Source organism: Chiloscyllium plagiosum, unplaced genomic scaffold (genome assembly GCF_037043375.1).
Source record: "Chiloscyllium plagiosum isolate Xiang-an unplaced genomic scaffold, Cpla_swu_hap1 HiC_scaffold_12, whole genome shotgun sequence".
NCBI lineage: Eukaryota > Metazoa > Chordata > Chondrichthyes > Orectolobiformes > Hemiscylliidae > Chiloscyllium > Chiloscyllium plagiosum.
In genome coordinates, this window is record NW_028270150.1 from 42,189,328 (window position 1) to 42,207,033 (window position 17,706).

Sequence of the window (17,706 nt, forward strand, 5' to 3'; positions counted from 1 at the left end):
CTTTTTTCGGTTCATTAGTTCATTGGAATAGCCTTTTACAGTTGCTTTCACTCTCTGATTCATAATTGTCAACTAGCAGTTTTTGAACAAGGATGCACCAGTCCTGATGAAAGTTTCCGACCTGAAACGTCAATTTCTACTTTCCTCTGATGCTGCTTGACCTGCTGTGCTTTCTCCAGCTCCACTCTTTAGCCATTCTGATCTCCAGCATCTGCAGTTCTCACTATCTCCATATTACACCATGACAGGTTGTTCTGCTCCAAGAAGCACAGTGTGAGTAGTTTAAATGAAAAGGCAAATGCTGCATCCTTGTTCAAAAAACAACAAGATGAAAAACTTATCTGGGATAAAATAACTTTTTTTAAGGAAAATACAAGGAAAGTGGAGCAGGACATAACTTGTTGAAGTTTAAACACAGGTTACCCACGAGTGGAGTATTTTCTTCCTCTGGGCTAGCATCCCTCACAGTCAAGGACAGACCTTGTGGATACTGCCACATATTGCTCTGGATCAACATGAAAAATACAGTATTATCACTATGTGAATAAGCAATGCTTTGGATCCTTCGATCAATATTCCTGTCACTGATAGAATCATACTGAAATAAAGTGGTGTATTGCAATTATTTGAAAGTGAAAAAAGATGTGCCCATTTTCTACTTTGGTCGGGTATGTCCTCTATAAACCTGAAATAAATTGGGGTACAATTATATTTTTCCTTGTTTTTATATTATATAAGAAAAGAACAGCAGAATAACACTTGGATTCAACATTTGAATTCCACTCAAATGTGCAAGGAAATTAATTGTTGATAGGGACAGAATCTTTTTCTTTTTGTATTAATTACTTTAATTTCCTCCTATTTTTAGAAAGATGGAGAATATTTTGAGAATGGCTCTTTCCTCCCCCAGACTAACTTGGATCGCTTCCTAACACAGGGTAGTTATATTTAATCCTTTCACTTCACACACCTTCAAACACATGTAACTGGAATAAAATTAATTTCCAATGCAAATACAGCTTATCAGATCACCACTGCAACTTCAAATACACAGCTATTTAGTCAGTACAGAAACAGTACAGAAATTGGTTGGATTAAGCAGCACATCAAATCAGCAACAAGACCATCAATTTTACTGTTATATTAAACCACAAAATGTGATGATGTTGTAAATATAGGTGACAACTCAAAGGGAAAAATATATCAAAATCAAAATCTTTTGAATTAAACCAAAATAGGAAGATTCACAATTGAAAAGGTAACCTAATACTTTAAGGAGCACAATTAAGGCATAGACTTGAGTCCCCATGATTTTTTAATATTCGTTCATGGGAGGTGAACATCGTTTACTGGGCCAACATTCATTGTCTGTCCCTAGCTGCTCTTGAGAAGGTGATGTGAGTTGTTTTCTTGATCTGTTGCAGTCTGTAGGTAGACCCCACAATGCTTTGGATCCTTCAATCAATATTCCTATCACTGAGAGAGTCATACTGAAACAAATTGACAAATTATTACGATTATTTGAAAGTGAAAAATGATGTGACCATTTTCTACTTCGGATGGGCATGTCCTCTGTAAAGCAATATGAAATACAATGTGATTGTGATCTATTCACTTTTGACAGGATGTATGGCTAAGGCCTAATCTTTGAAGGCTTTACGAATTACTGACTGAGAATGGATATATCCTTTCATTCCTCTGTTTTCTGTTGCTTAATCAATGTGAGATTTCCTCAAGTGCAATAAACAATAACTCAGCCTCCAAACTGCACTTAAAGGAATATTTTCTTTAAAGTTAAAATAAATGCAATGAACTGTACAATACTTATCCTTTCTAACAAGCAGTAAGTATCTATGGCTTGGAATTGGATCCAAAAGGTAAAATAAACTTGGTGCATCTTGAGTTTTTCCCACCTATGGTGTTTATCATGATAAATGTAAAAATAAAAACAAAGCACTTCGTTTCTAGATTTTGTGCTTATGTATTATTATTTCTATGTTCCTAGAAAACAACATATTCATTCTTTAATAATGTTACTTGAAGTAACATAACCCCTGAAAGATTGCACGGTTGTGTTTTAAACCATGATAGGTAAAAACAATGACTGCAGATGCTGGAAACCAGAGTCTAGATTAGAGTGGTGCTGGAAAAGCACAGCAGTTCAGGCAGCATCCGAGGAGCAGGAAAGTCGACCATTAAACCATTATAATAAAGTTGGGAAACTGAATTTAAATTTACACTGATTTTGCATGTTATATTTATAACATAAGTAAACACATGAATAACTTCCACTGTAATAATTTTTGGAAATTATTTTTGCATTTAAATAGCATAATTTAAGAGTTAGGTTAACCTTATTATCATTTTGATAAATATGTAATCCTTCTTAATGTAAACACATTGAAGATTCGCAGTAAGTTCCATTACATAATCCAAATGTATAACTATGTAAAATCATCAGTAATTGGCAAAGTAGAGACATGCTGCTGGATCCAAGTGGCAAACTTTGATACTCTTGTGTAGACCCCAGGATAATTTTCTCTTCCACATCCATGGCCCCAGCTAACGATGCCAGTCAGAAACCATCTTCCACCAATCCTTTCCTGACAAGATAATGGTCCTCCAGAGTCACCCTGCAATATTAATCAAAGACCTGAAAATACTGGCAATGAAAATAAATATTACAAATTTAAAAATAAATTGATCAGATTTTTCCAAAACAAATGGTGTCTGAAAGGCACATCAATCATCCATAAGTTGGTCAGTGTTGTATATGCTGCAAACCTAACTACCATTGGATAATGGTTTTGATAGAGTGCCAACACCAATCCTCGTTTATAACCAACTTGTTCAGAGATGTTATTACACACCTATACAGCAGGTGGGACTTCAACCCAGGCTTCCTGGTTTAGAGGTCAAGACACACGAGCACAAAATCTCAAACCTATCAACTCATCATTCTCACTGATTGGAAGAATTCAAACCTGGACTTCCAGAACATCACCTGGGCCTCGGGATTAATAGTCTAGCAAAAATGCCACTAGACTATTGCTTCACAAGCATTGTGAATTAATTTAGGTAACCTCAGCTGTAGTTGGCATTACCGCATTATAAACCAGCTGTCCAGCCAACTGAGCTAACCAGCAACACTAATTCTTTTTTCTATGCTATGTCTAAAGGTTTAATTAATTAACAGTATTCCCCAGGGCTAACCTCTGAGATATTTCAGATTGGGTGGAGTTTAATGCAGCCTTCAATGTGAACCCTATAAGAACCATTACTGCATTTAACAGTCAGTAAATTGTAAATTGCCACATAGTGATGTCTAGTTTGTGCTGTTTCACTGTGAGCCGTGCAAAATCAGCATCTCACAGGTTAAAATCCATAATTTTCATAAGCCTGCTGTATTTGCACATGACTAGTTGCTGGAGGATAAATCTAATAATTATAGTGCTCCTTTAAGAGCATGTAATTATTAATGACTTCCAATCATGCCTTTTGTTCAGAAAGTAAACAATAACCAGATGATTTCAAAAGGGAATGAGGTTGTTATTTGCAAAGGACCAATATGCAGAGCTATAGGGAGAAGGTAAGAGAATGGCAAATTGTTCATTCACAGAGCCACTGTCAGCATGATAAGCGAATGGCGTATTTCTGTGCTGTGAAGAGCTGACTTTCATTCCATTAGGGTGTGACTTGGTCTCCGAGATAATTTACCTTCTTTTTCACTCAACGTTTCTTTCCCTCTTTATTTCTCTTTCAGTGTCTAATTTCAAATGGAAATCATTTGGAAATCCCTGATGTTTCAAATGGAAATCCCTGATGTTATTTCATCCTTCTTATTGGTCATTCCACTGCTGATTTCTCCATTCTAAAATTTCAATAGTTAAGGAAATATACTGTTTGTCCCTCTATTCACTAAGATCCCAGCTATCCATGGACTAAATTCAAACCCCAGTGTCATTTAAAACATTAGAAGCCCCACCAAGTTCTCAACCGTAACGATACCTTGTGGATCGCTGTAATCTCCTGAAGCATCTCTTGACAACAGCTAAGTTCTGAGGAAGGGTCACTCGACCCAAACCATTAATTCTGATTTCTCTCCACAGATGCATCCAGACCTGCTGAGCTTTTCCAGCAATTTCTGTTTTTGTTTGTGTTTGTTGTTAACACCAGCTGGACCTGGGAGCTGTGCATGACTGTGGGACGAAGGGCCCATTTCTTATGAATCCATAACTGAGATGTGGGGCAAGAGTGTGGTGCTGGAAAAGCATAGTAGGTCAGGCAGCATTTGAGGAGCAGGAGAATCGATGTTTCGGGCAAAAGCCCTTCATGAGGAATCCCCTCATGTGACATGTGAGGTAACATCCTGGATCAGGTCCTGTTGGACTAGTGGGCTAGAGTTGTAGGCAGGATGGCCAGGGGCATGAGATCACCATGGCCTTCAATTTCTTTGTCACTGACGACTTTCAGTCTGTTTTCAGGGGACATCAGCCTCATCTCTTACCTGCAGCATGGATTGTGGGGGTAAATTTTCAAGGCCTCAATAGGATCTTCGGTCTAATTCATGAAATGAACTAACATTCTGATATACAACAGCTGCTGGCATAAATGTGATTTTGTTGCTGCATATGCTCAGGAGAGGGATAGAACATAGAACAGTACAGTACAGTACAGGTCTTTTGGCCCACAATGTTGTGTCGAGCTAAGTTAATCTAAGATCAACCTAACCCACACACCCCTCAATTTACTGCCGTCCATGTGCCTGTCCAGCAGTCATTTGTACACCTGAGTATAAAACAATTTGATGCAAAAGTAATCATCAATTGTTTCAGTTATGCAGGGTTTGAGACTAACCTTGAGCAAAGTTAGCAGTAATTTCTACAAATGCCACTCTTCCAGTTCCCCATTGGACCCCCGCCTCCCACCCCACTTCTGGGATTTTCTATTGAAAATGGCAGCAAAAAGTGCACTATATGTACTCAAATATGACAGGTGCACAACAATGGTATGACATTCTTGCTGTCATTCGGAATGCTGAGTTTACAACTGTAAATAGTGTACTTATTTAAAGACAGGCCAATTTATTGCACAGGGTGCAGTGGTTTAGAACTGCTACAGTAATATGAACAGAGGAGGGAACTAATTTAAAAATGAGAATGAGCCTGATTGTAGAGAAGCAACCAAACCATATCATGGTGGCAACAGAAGTCTGAGAGTCAGTGATTATGGAAATTCCTATTCTCTGTTTTATCACCTTTACCATGTAATTTTTTTATTGTTTCTGAGTCTTGGAAAGCAACAGTTACTTTCTGCATTTTCTATATTAGGATCTACATTTATACTTACTGCGGGGGTAATGAAATGATGCAAGAAGTCCAGCATAAATTCATCATCAAATACGTTCCAATTATGTTGACAATTAGGAAAACAGTCTGTAATGACACTACATTATGGTAGGTGAATCTAGTATTGACCTAGATCAATACCGATAAATTCAATGTGCATCATAAAGATATGCAATGGAGTTGATAGTTAAGCTTTTCAATTGCCACAAATCTGACCTGACAGATTGGTACACCTTGCATCAGTAAATAGAAGTGTGTGCCCAGACAATTATATCGGCCACAAATTACACATTTGTCTAAACTTTGCATGCCTTGCAAGTTAAACAGATCTCTCTGCAAATATGCTTCCATGGCACATGGCTGTACCAATTTTTCAACCACAGAGGAAAGCCTACATTTTGTGATTGATCTTCTCTTAGCAAGTCTCTCGGGATTGAGGATAATTTGCATATTTTCTGGATCAATGGATTCTGAGATAGCTGATATGTCCAGTGCAAAATCTGCACACTTTGTCACAGGGGGGTACTTGGTGCTTATTGAGACAGAAGGCTGAGTTGTTTAGAGATTTGTGCACTATCCGTGTGTCATGGCTTTGCCTCCAGTCAGAGCAACAAAGTCTTTTAATGTGTTCCGTGCCTTTCAGGGACTTCCAAGCGTCGATAGATTTGTTTGATTTCTTTGGGGATGCTTGAAGATATCCCTAAAGTGTTTCCATTCTTCTCTTGAGAGTCTCTAGCTGTCAATGAGTTCTGAGGGTCAGACATAGGTATTAATGAATGATTAAGACCTCAATGCTGAGCACGTTGTTTTGGTAGAAGGCACTTCGGGATGGCTTTTTTTGCCATTAATTTGGAAAATTTTGTAACGGCAATACAGATTAATACAAGCTGCATGGTGTAAATAATGTAGCATTTTTCAAAAACTGTTGGAAAGTTACTTACAAAGACCAGATTATGTTCATTCATTCATGGGACGTAGACACCACTGCCTTGGTCAGCATTTATTGCCCATTCCTAATTACCAGGAGGACAGTTAAGAGTCAACCGTATTGCTGTGGGTCTGGAGTCATGTGTAAGCCAGACTAGTAAAGAGCGGTAGATTTAGTTATAGTCATAGTCATAGAGATATACAACACTGCAACAAACCTTTTGGTCTAACTCATCAATGTCAACCAGATATCCTAAATTAATCTAGTCCCATTTGCCAGCATTTTGCCCATATCCCTGTAAACCCTTCATACTCACGTACCTACCCAGATGCCTTTTAAATGTTGTGATTGTAACAGCCTTCACCACTTCCTCTGGCAGCTCATTCCACACACACACCACCCTCTACATGAAAATGTTGCCCCGTAGGTCCCTTTTATATCCGCCCTCTAGTTTTGGATTCACCTACTCTGTCAAAAATATTTTGATTATTCACCCTATCCATGCCCCTCAGGATTTTATAAATCTCTACAAAATCACCCCTCAGCCTCAAACGTTCCGGGGAAAATAGCCCCAGTTTATTCAGCCTCTCCGAATAGCCCAAACCCTTCAGGATATTAACGAACCAGATAGGTTTTTGCAAGTATAGTTATATATTTCTCATTCCTGAGTTTTATTGAATTCAAATTGTACTATTTGCCATGGTGTGATTCAAACATAAGTCACCAGAACATTAACCCGGGGTTCTGGATTATTATTCCAGTGGCATTATTCCAGCATCTCCACCTCCCTTGGGCTGTTGTATACTAAACAATTGCACATGTATTTCTGAAAAGGGAAATGTTTTTCCATTAATAATTGTGCAAAATACAACATTGCTAACTATTTCTGTTTTTCTTGGTGACTAAGTATTTTCAACCATTGAAAAGGGACTGTGCAATGCTGGAAATAGGGGCTGTTGTGGTACACTGGTACTGTCACTATTCTGAGCCCAGCAGACCTGGATTCAAATCTCAACTGCTCCAGAGATGTGCTGTGAACATGCTGATTGGAAAATATCTATAATACTGGAAATAGAAAATCTGAATGCTCATGAATTTTTAAGTATAGAAAAACTGTTAACAGTTAAGTTCGATTTTTACTTTGATAAAGGTATTTGTTTTTCTACTTACACGACATGCATCTCTTTTCCCTGAAAGTAATCCTGCACAGAGCATGCGTGGAGTGACAAGTCCATAGGTGGATCGGCAGAGTGATTGATTCATGATTTCAACCTCTGCTTGCTGAAGAACTGTAGAATCACTGCTACCTTCAGTCAGGTAAAAGAAAATTACAAAAGCATTACTTAACTTTGATCAGTTTCAATAGTTCAATAGAATTTTAACACTTAATTTGGTATTTGGGAAAAGACAGTAATTTCAGGATTATGTCACTTAACTAACAATCAAAGATTTCAGGCTAATCCACAAAGGACATTGGTTCATCTCTCAGTGGTATCTAGTGGAATTTGAATTCCATAAATAAGCTTGAAATTGAAAGTCAGTCTCAATCATGGTGACTATGAAACAATTATTAGTTGTTGCAAAAAAAAAATTCAGTATGTCAGTATCCTTTAAGGATGCAAACCTACTATCCTTGTCTAGTCTCTATGTAACTCCAGATCCACAGCAATGCAGTTGACTCTTAATTGCCCTCTGAAATGTACAGCAAGCTACACAGTTCAAGCCCAGTTATGGATAGGCAACGAATGCTGACCATGTCAGTGACAAGTCCCTTGGTAGAGACATTACCACTGTGCCACAAGAACACTAACAATAGTGTCTTAGATCAACCAGGAATGACAATGTGTACTCCTTTGGCGCAATGATCATGCCCCTGCCTCTGGGTTAGTAGGTCTGAGTTCAAGTTCCACATCTTTCGAAGTCATAATATGTACAACTGCTCTAAATAGTTAACAATGCCCTTCACCTATGCATGTGAACATTACAGTATTTAAAGTGATCACAGTGTGTACGGTAATGATCTAGTGATATTGGTTGCTCATCTAGTAATGTAGAGAACCAGGTAATGCTTTGAGGACCTGACAGATGGAGGAATTTGAATTAAATTTTTTTTAAATTACAAGTCTAATGACCATGAAAGCACTGTTGATTGGCATAAAACCAATTTGGGGAAGGAAACTATTTTATCTAGTCTGGCCTAAATGTGACTCTTTAACCCATAAATGTGGTTAACCTTTTACCACCATCTGAAATGGCCTAGAAGCCATTCAGCTGTCACAAATGGCATCTAGGGATGGGCAATAAACATTGGACCAGCCAGTGACACCCACATCCCATATGTCAATAATAAACAAAAATGGTCATCAATTTTATTGAATTGAATTTCACCATAATGGGATGGTGGGACTCAAATCCGTGCCCTGGATTAATGTCCCAGTGACATCATCACTCAGCCATCACCACTGCCTCCCACTAGTTATTCAAAGATTCCTAGCAGAAGTGATTGACAATATGAGAGAAGATTGAACATGTTAGATTTGGGTCTATTGGAAAATGAAGAATGAGTGGTAATCCTACTGAAAGTAAGGGAACTTGACATGGTGGATACAGGGAAGATGTTTCCTCCTTTAGGGATGTCTAGAATTAGGGGACAGAGTTTAAAAACTCATGATTTTATAATTAAGACCGATGAGGTTTTCTTTCTGTCTCTTTGTGAAATTCTCTTCCCCAGCAATGGTGAAGGCTGGATTATTGAATATAGTCAAGAGTTAGATTAGGGGAGTAGTTAGGGAGTTAAGGATTATGAGAAACAAATGGGGAAAACATAATCAAATCAAATCAGCCATCTTACCAATTTGTGCAGCAGGCTTGAGGGGCCAAACAGCCTACTCCTACTCCTAATTCTTGTATGTTCTGACCATGAATACTCATTCCGTTATCTTCCCAAGTAATAAATCTCACAACACAAAGTTATGGCTACTTGATGAAGGAGTACAGGTAGACAATCCTTTATCCAAAACCCTCGGGACCAGTTGTCTTTCAGATTTCAGAAGTTTTTGGATAAAGGATTGAATGACATTTTCAGAGTAAAATAAAAAAAAATGACCGAATAGCAGACCCAACCATGTTTACCTTAAGGACTGAGACAGAATTGACTCCTGCCAGTGCTGGGCCATGCCACTACATCACATCTGAGTGATGTGGGTCGAGTGCGTGTTGAATTGGGTTAACTGCTTGCACACCAAACAACCTTGTTATGGAGAAAAAAAACTTCAGGAAAAAGACTTCGAATTTTGGAGCTTTTTGGATTTTGGAATTTCAGTTAAAGGATTGTCTACCTGTACTTCCAAATAAACCTGTTGGACTATAACCTGGTGCTTACAAATTTACTTTCCATTCAACTCACTTTAATCTTTGGACCTTAGGGGGAAACCAGAGCACCTGGAGGAAACCCAAGCAGACATGGGGAGAATGTGCAAACTCCACACAAAGAGTCGCCCGAGGCTGGAATCAAACCTAGGTCCCTGGTACTGTGAGGCAGAAGTGCTAACCACTGAGGCACCATGCCACCCCATGACAGCTACAATATGACCTCCCAATCCTATACTCAATGATCTGTTCAATAATGGAAAGGATACCAAATGCTTTCTTCCTATCTACCTGCGACTCCGCTTCCAAGGAACTATGAACCTGCACTCCAAGGTCTCTTGGTCAGCAACATTCCCAAAGACCTGACCATTAAGTATATAAATCCTCCTTTGATTTGCCTTTCCAAAATGCAGCACCTCACATTTATCTAAACTAATCTCCACCTGCTACTCCTCAGCTCACTGGCCCATCTGATTAAGATTCTGTTGAACTCTGGGGTAACTTGCTTCTCCATCCACTGCACATCCAAATTTGGTGTCATCTGCAAATTTACTAACTATACTTCCTATGTTCACATCCAAATCATTCATATAAATGATGAAAATTTGAGGGTCCAGCACTAATCCTTCTGGCACTCCACTGGTCACAGGCCTCCAGTCTGAAAAGCAACTCTCCACACCCACCCTCTGTCTTCTACCTTCAAGGCAGTTCCACATCCGAATGGCTACTTTTCCCTGTGTTCATAAAACCTAACCTTGCTAACCAGTCTGCCATGAGGAATCTTGTCGAATGCCTTACTGAAGTCCATATAGATCACGTCCACCGCTCTGCCCTCATCAATCCTCTTTGTTACTTCTTCAAAAAACTCAATCAAGTTCGTGAGGCATGATTTCCCACACACAAAGCCATGCTGACTATTCGTAATCAGTCCTTGTCTTTCCAGTCCTTGTAAAACCTGTCCCTCAGAATTCCCTCCAACAACTTGCCCAACACCATTGTCAGGCTCACCAGTCTATAGATCCCTGGCTTTTCCTTACCCCCTTTCTTAAATAGTGACACCACGTTAGCTAACCTGTAGTCTTCTGGCACCTTACCTGTAACTATCAATGATACAAATATCTCAGCAATAACTTCCCTAGCTCCCTACAGAGTTCGAGGGTACATCTTATCAGGTCCTGGGGATGTATCCACTTTAATGCATTTTAAGACATGCAGCGCCTCCTCCTCTCTAATATGGATATTTTTCAAGATGTCTCCATCTATTTCCCCACATTCTATATCTTCCATGCCCTTCTCCACAGTAAACACTGATGCAAAATACTTGTTTGGTCTCTCATAAAAATGCACGTGTTATGTGGCTTGGTAGTGCTAAATTGCCTGGGCATGTGTAGCTTAATTAGGATAAATGCAGGATTATGGGGATAAGGTTGGGGTTTGGATACAATGCTGTTTGGGAAGGTTGGTATAGACCTGATGGGCCAAATGGTCTCTTTCTACACTGTAGGGATTATATGTCGATATATCCATCCAAAATTTCAGAGACAGAAGTCTATCCACAGTTAGCACAGGTGCTGTTGCCTTTATTTTTGGACAAGAGTGTATATACTTTGTTCCCATACATCTCAGAGAATTCTGGCCAATATAGTAACTAAGCCATCCAGGTCTGCTGTTGGACCTGATTCAGAGCAGATCACACAAGCCTCTTCACCACTCTATTTTACATTAAATTATGAAAACGTAACCATCATATAAACTTGTATTCATAACAGCAATCTCAGTGATGGTGTGGTAGCATTATAAAAAAGAAAATCACCTTGGGATTAAGTATAACATCAAGTCTGCAACTGTTTCTATACAATTTAAAATAGTTACCAGAGAAGGAAATAGCAGGCATGTTCAAGTAGAGAACTATAAGTGAGCATTATTGTAATTCCAGTGAAACCTTTCCTCAGTATAAATTTATATTGAAGTATGAATAAAACAACAACATGTGTTCATATTAGTACAGTACAATCCTGTAATTTAGGCAAAATATTGTGGAACTTCATGATATTCTTACCTGCTTCCTGTTTCTGCCCCCAGCCAGTCACCCAGCATTTCTCTCCATTGGATATCATTTGAGTAAGTGAGGGGACACAAATTGGTTGGATTACTGGTGCAAGTGTATCTGGCCATGACGCCTTCAGTTGTAGCAGTGAAATATCATAGTCAAAGGTTCGATCATTATAGTATTCATGAACAATGATCCTTTTGAGTTCACTTACAAATTTTGCATTTCCTTGAGAACGCATTCCTAAATGAGCTACCCATGACCTGGGATCAGACATTCTTCAAAAAAAAAGAAATAAATTCTTGTTTCTGAAATGCAAGGTTCGTTCCACCACACAATACAATGACTTAAAATAATATTCTTCATATTCAACAGGAATTTAATTTTTAGTTACACAGTAGGTTAAAACCTATGCTTTTCTAAATTAACCTATTTTTCTAATCAACTTGCTCAGAAATGTTATTACACATCTCTAGAGCAGGTGGGGCTTGAACTCAGGTTTCCCAGTCCAGGGGTAGAGACATTATCACCGTCCCACAAGGAGGCCTTGACTTAGGAGCTATAACATAAGATTATTTATTACTATAATAGAGATGTTAAGTGGTAATGTTGTCAATTAATTAATTGACCATTGAATATAAGACTCAAGAAGGAAAGAAAATGAATTTGTACAGAAGCTTTCTAATCCTCAAGATGTCCAAAGCATTTCTCCATCAATAAAACGCTTTGAAGTTTAGATATTATTGTTATCAAAATCATGTAAAGAATGACATATTGCTTCTTTATTGATATTTTAGTTTATTATTATAAGCAATATTAGCTTAATCTCAACTTTAACACCAATTCTATCTTTACACATTCAACTTTCTTTGGTAACTTTATTTAAAGTTTGTTAAGAAGAATTATAAGAATGTAAGAATTAATACATTTATAGAACTTCTGGGAAATGTGAATGGTATTGATACTGAATTTGTGCAATTTCAGTAAGCCGAGGGTGGTGGTGGTTGGGTGTTTTTCAGATTAAGAGATGCTTTGTAGTTGTTTTTTCCAAGAACAAATATTGGGTCCATTACTCTTTTGAGTTTCCATAAATAATGTAAACACAGATATAAACAGGAGCGCATAAAGTTTGTATGATACAGAATCGGAAAAGTAACAGATCATGATAAAGGTAGTTATAGACTTCGGGATAATATAAAATAGTTAAATAGGCAAAAGTGTGAAGGTAGCATTCAATACAGAGAATTGAGAAGCAATGCACTTTGGAAGGATTGATAGGGAAAATCAATATACTATAAATGGTACAAACATGAAAAGTACAGATTAAGCAAAGAGATGTTAATGCCTATAAATGCAAATGTTTAAAGGCGTTTGGATTTAAAAAATATGAGTAACTTACATTTATACAGGAAAAAAGGCAAAAAAAATTCCAGATCATTATGATCACACCTTAGACTTCAGCTGGAGTGTTGTGCACCATCTGAGTACGACACTTCCGTAAAGATGTAATAACCGCAGTAAAGGTAAAGGGACATACTGGGTTGTTACTGGAGGCGAGATTCTAGCTGAAGAGGTTAGAACAGTTCTCCTTGGAATACAGATGGATTCAGGTGACCTAGTAAAGGATTTTAAGAGGAGGAGAGGATTTGATAGAAAAATATTATTCTTCCTGGTAAGTGATAACGTTGTCAAGGAATAAATTGAGCATTGAATACAAGACTAAACGTCATAGTTTCAAAATAAAGAATCTAAGAGGGAAGAGGAGGAGAACTTCTTTCACTGAGCTATTGAATTCTGGAAACAAAGAAGATGGTGGAAACTGTTGCCATAAATCAAAAAAGGATTGAACAGGATGAAACACCTACAGGGTAAAGAATAAATTTGGGAAGTGATGCGGTTTTGGGGGGGCCACATAGGCTTTCTAAAGAGCCAGCACCAACACAATGGACCTAATGGCCTCCAGTATTGCAAATTTCTATAATACTACTATATCTCAAAACCTGATGAAATTCTGATGTATCTGAGTTACCTCCTACAGTTGAATCCTTTGCAACAGAACCGTACCACTTTTGAGCAAAAACAGCGTATCAAGTAATCATAATTTCTTTGCTTACTTTTCCCCTTGAAAGCAATGTGCTGCAGATAGGAGCCACTCCTTTGTTATTACTGAAGCTCCACAATATGGTGATCCAGAAAAGTGCAGGCTAACTTGCCAGGGCCACTGTCCATCACGAGCATTAGATCCTCCTACTATTCGACTGCGCTGCTGCCTCGAAATACCACAATCTGCATGATCGAAATGAAAAGAAACAATTAGTTGAGCTTTGATCCACAATCACTTTAATATCATTGACCAAGTACCTTCTTTTTATCACTCTATACTTTTCCAGAAATATTAAGTTACCACTGGAGTAAGTTGATAATTTACATCAGAATATGTAGGATTTCTAACTTAATTGTCTTTAAAACCCTGAATTATTTATGATTGGCTTTAATTTCAGAAAATAATTCCTCACAATGAAAATATATTTTAAAACATAGAAGATAGAACATTACAGCGCAGTTCAGGCCCTTCGGCCTTTCATGTTGCACCAACCTGTGGAACCAATCTGAAGCCCATCTAACCTACACTATTCCATTTTCATCCATATGTTTATCCAATGATCATTTAAATGCCCTTAAGGTTGGTCAGTCTACTACTGTTGCAGGCAGTGTGTTCCATGCCCCTACTACTCTCTGAAGAAAGAAACTACCTCTGACATCTGGCCTTCATCTAACACCCCTCAATTTAAAGCTATATCCCCCCATACTAGCCATCATCATCCGAGGAAAATGGCTCTCACTGTCCCTATGTATCTAACCCTCTGATTATCTTATATGTCTCAATTAAGTTACCTCTCAGTTTTCTCTCTCATGAAAACAGCCTCAAGTCCCTCAACCTTTCTGCATAAGATCTTCCCTCTATACCAGGAAATATCCTGGTAAATCTCCTCTGAACCCTTTCCAAAGCTTCCACATCCTTCCTATAATGCGGCGACCAGAACTGTTCACAATACTCCAAGTGTGGCCGCACCAGGGTTTTGTACAGCTGCAGCATGACACCATGGCTCCAAAACCCAATCCCTCTACCAATAAAAGCTAACACACCGTATGCCTTCTTAACAATGCTATCAACCTGGGTGGTAACTTTCGGGGATCTATGTACGTGGAAACCAAGATCTCTCTGCTCATCTACACTACCAAGAATCTTACCATTAGCCCAGTACATTTTATTCCTGTTGCTCCTTCCAAAGTGAATCATCTCACACTTTTCCACATTAAACTCCATTTGCCACCCCTCAGCCCAGTTCTGCAGCTTATCTGTGGCCCTCTGTAACCTGCAACATCCTTCGGCACTATCCACAATTACACCAACCACAAATTTACTAACTCATCCTTCCATGCCCTCATCTAGGTCATTTATAAAAGTGATTAACAGCAATGCCCCCAAAACAGATCCTTGCAGTATACCACTAGTAACTGAACTCCAGGATGAACACTGCCCATCAACCACCACCCTCTGTCTTCTTTCACCAACCAATTTCTGATCCTAACTGATAAATCATCCTCAATCCCATGCCTCTGTATTTTGTGCAATAGCCTACCATGGGGAATCTTATCAAACACCAAATTTTAAGCAAACTGCACTGATAAGCTACTTTAAAATTTCTCTACAGTTAAAAAGTGTTATATGAGATGAATTATTCTTCAATGGTATACTCCCCCATAACAGAAATGATACTCACCACAACTCATTTCATCGCTTCCATCTAAGCAGTCTACACTTGCATCACATTTAGCATTCCTCTTCCTAATACAAAGGTTATTCTTACATTTATAGGTGATATTTGTGCAAGGTACAGCTGAAAATGAAAACTGACATTTTAGAATTTTTAAAATATGAATCAATCTGTATATTTCACTCATATTGTTTAATACTCACAGTCAGTGCAGTTGAGTTCATCAGTGCCACTCTCACAGTCTTTGACTCCATTGCAAATAAAGTAGTGCTGTGGAGAATTTGTGTTGCACTCTTTTGGTGGTGGAGCTAAATTAAACCCAATCACAAACAAAGTTAACAGCACATTGTATACAAACATACAAATTAGGAAAAGGAGTAGGCCATTCAACCCTTCCAGCCCTCTCTGCCATCCAATAAGATAATGATCTTATTGTGATCATGGGTTGCGATTTCAAATCTGCACCGATCCCTGATAAACCTTCAATCTCTTGCTTAACAAGAATCTAGGGTGATCAAGGAAACAAAGTGATCAATACTGTATACAGTCTTCCAGATGTGGTCTCACTAATATCCTGTATATCAGAAGCATCACTTCCCAACTACTGTAACAAAACAGAAAATGCTGGAGAAATTCAGCAGATTTGGCAGCATTAGTGGAGAGAAAAACAGAGTTCATGTTTCGAGTCCAGTGACCCTACCTCAGAACCAAAAACAGCTGGGAAAATGCTGATGATGGAGTTGGGATTGAGAGGGTGGTGGAAAGGAGTGGGAAGAGAGATAGCCTCGAAATGTTTTCTTTCTTTTTCTGTCTACAAGTGCTTCCAGACTTACTGAGTTTCACCAACACTTTCTACTTCTCTTTCAGGTCTCCAGTATCCACAGTTCTTTGTTTTATTCCCTACTTTTGTATTCAATTCCCCTTGTGATAAAATATAACATTGTATTAGCTTTCCTCATTACTTGTTGTACCTGAATACTAACCTTTTGTGATTCATGCATCTTTCTGCATCTACAATCTCTCACCATTTAGATAACATGCTTCTTTTTATCCTTCCTGACAAAATAGACAATTTCACATTTTCACACGGTACACTCTATTTTCCAGATCCTTGCCTTTGCCAATCTATGTATTTTTGTAGCTACATGTCCTCATCACACTTTCCCACCTACTTCTGTGTCATTCCCAAATTTGACAAACCATGCCTCCATTTTATTGAAATTATAAAAAGTTGAGGTGGTCTACTGATGTCTGTGGCATACCACTTAATACAGCCTGCCAACATGAAAAGACCCATTTATGCCTACTCTTTGTTACTTGCTAGCCAGCCAAGCTTCTACCTATGTCAAAATGATATACCCTACACCATATATTAATCTTTGATGGGTATTTTATCAAATGCCTTCTGGAAATCTTAGTGCATCCATCTGTTCCCCTTTAATCATGACACACGATACCTCCTCAAAGAATTTCAACAGACTGGTCAAATACAATTTCTCTTTCACAAACCATGTTGACTCTGCCTGATTATGTTATTATTCAAGTTCTTCAAGTGTCTTACTATAACTTCTTCAATGATAGCTTCTAACAGTTTCCTTATGATAGATGTTGAGTTAACTAATCTGTAATTTAGACACATTTTCTTTATTTGGAGATTTTGATAAGAATGAATGTGGCACTTCTATTCTTTTGAGATTTTTAAACGACACCTTTTTTATAAATCAGAAATAATAAAAACACATGTTTAAGTAAATATTCTGGCAAATATGCTAATGCACACACAAATACATGTACAAGCCTTGAAATTACACAGTGTGACTATTATGATTATTTGTGTGAATTTGCTTTGTATACTCTTTTAACAGAGACATCTGGCAAATGAAAACAAATAGATTTCGCATTTCATGAGGAACTTAAAAAGAGAAATCTTGTAGTTACATTCCAGTGAACACAGCACCAGCAGAGACCCCCATCTAGAACAGGAAGAAAATGAGGCGGGTGGTCAAAGTTTCTAAAACTTGGAGGACTGCAGGAGAACAGGCTCCTACAGCACATCATATGGAGTAATGCGAAGAGTGCTGAGGCTGTCATTAATAGCTGACATCTGGGAGGAAGATAACCTCTGCAAAGTGAACAGCTAGTGTTTCAGACGTCAATCAGCACAGTTTAGCCTGTAATAGGTGAATGCTTCTTGAAAACTGAGGTTAAAGTCCATGTCCAACCCCCACATAA

The 17,706-nt window shown here is 38.3% G+C and overlaps 1 protein-coding gene across 1 annotated transcript in view; it reads right to left on the reverse strand.

The window, feature by feature from the left end:
- Positions 1-2,444: 2,444 nt before the first annotated feature.
- tmprss7 (transmembrane serine protease 7) overlaps positions 2,445-17,706 on the reverse strand; it is a 92,808-nt gene continuing 77,546 nt past the window's right edge. The window contains exons 13-18 of the mRNA XM_087992713.1: positions 15,678-15,782; positions 15,481-15,597; positions 13,810-13,981; positions 11,705-11,973; positions 7,447-7,583; positions 2,445-2,633 (exon numbers count right to left, since the gene is read on the reverse strand). Of these exons, the coding sequence (XP_087848839.1) occupies positions 2,445-2,633; positions 7,447-7,583; positions 11,705-11,973; positions 13,810-13,981; positions 15,481-15,597; positions 15,678-15,782 (989 nt within the window). The remainder of the gene's footprint in view (positions 2,634-7,446; positions 7,584-11,704; positions 11,974-13,809; positions 13,982-15,480; positions 15,598-15,677; positions 15,783-17,706) is intronic.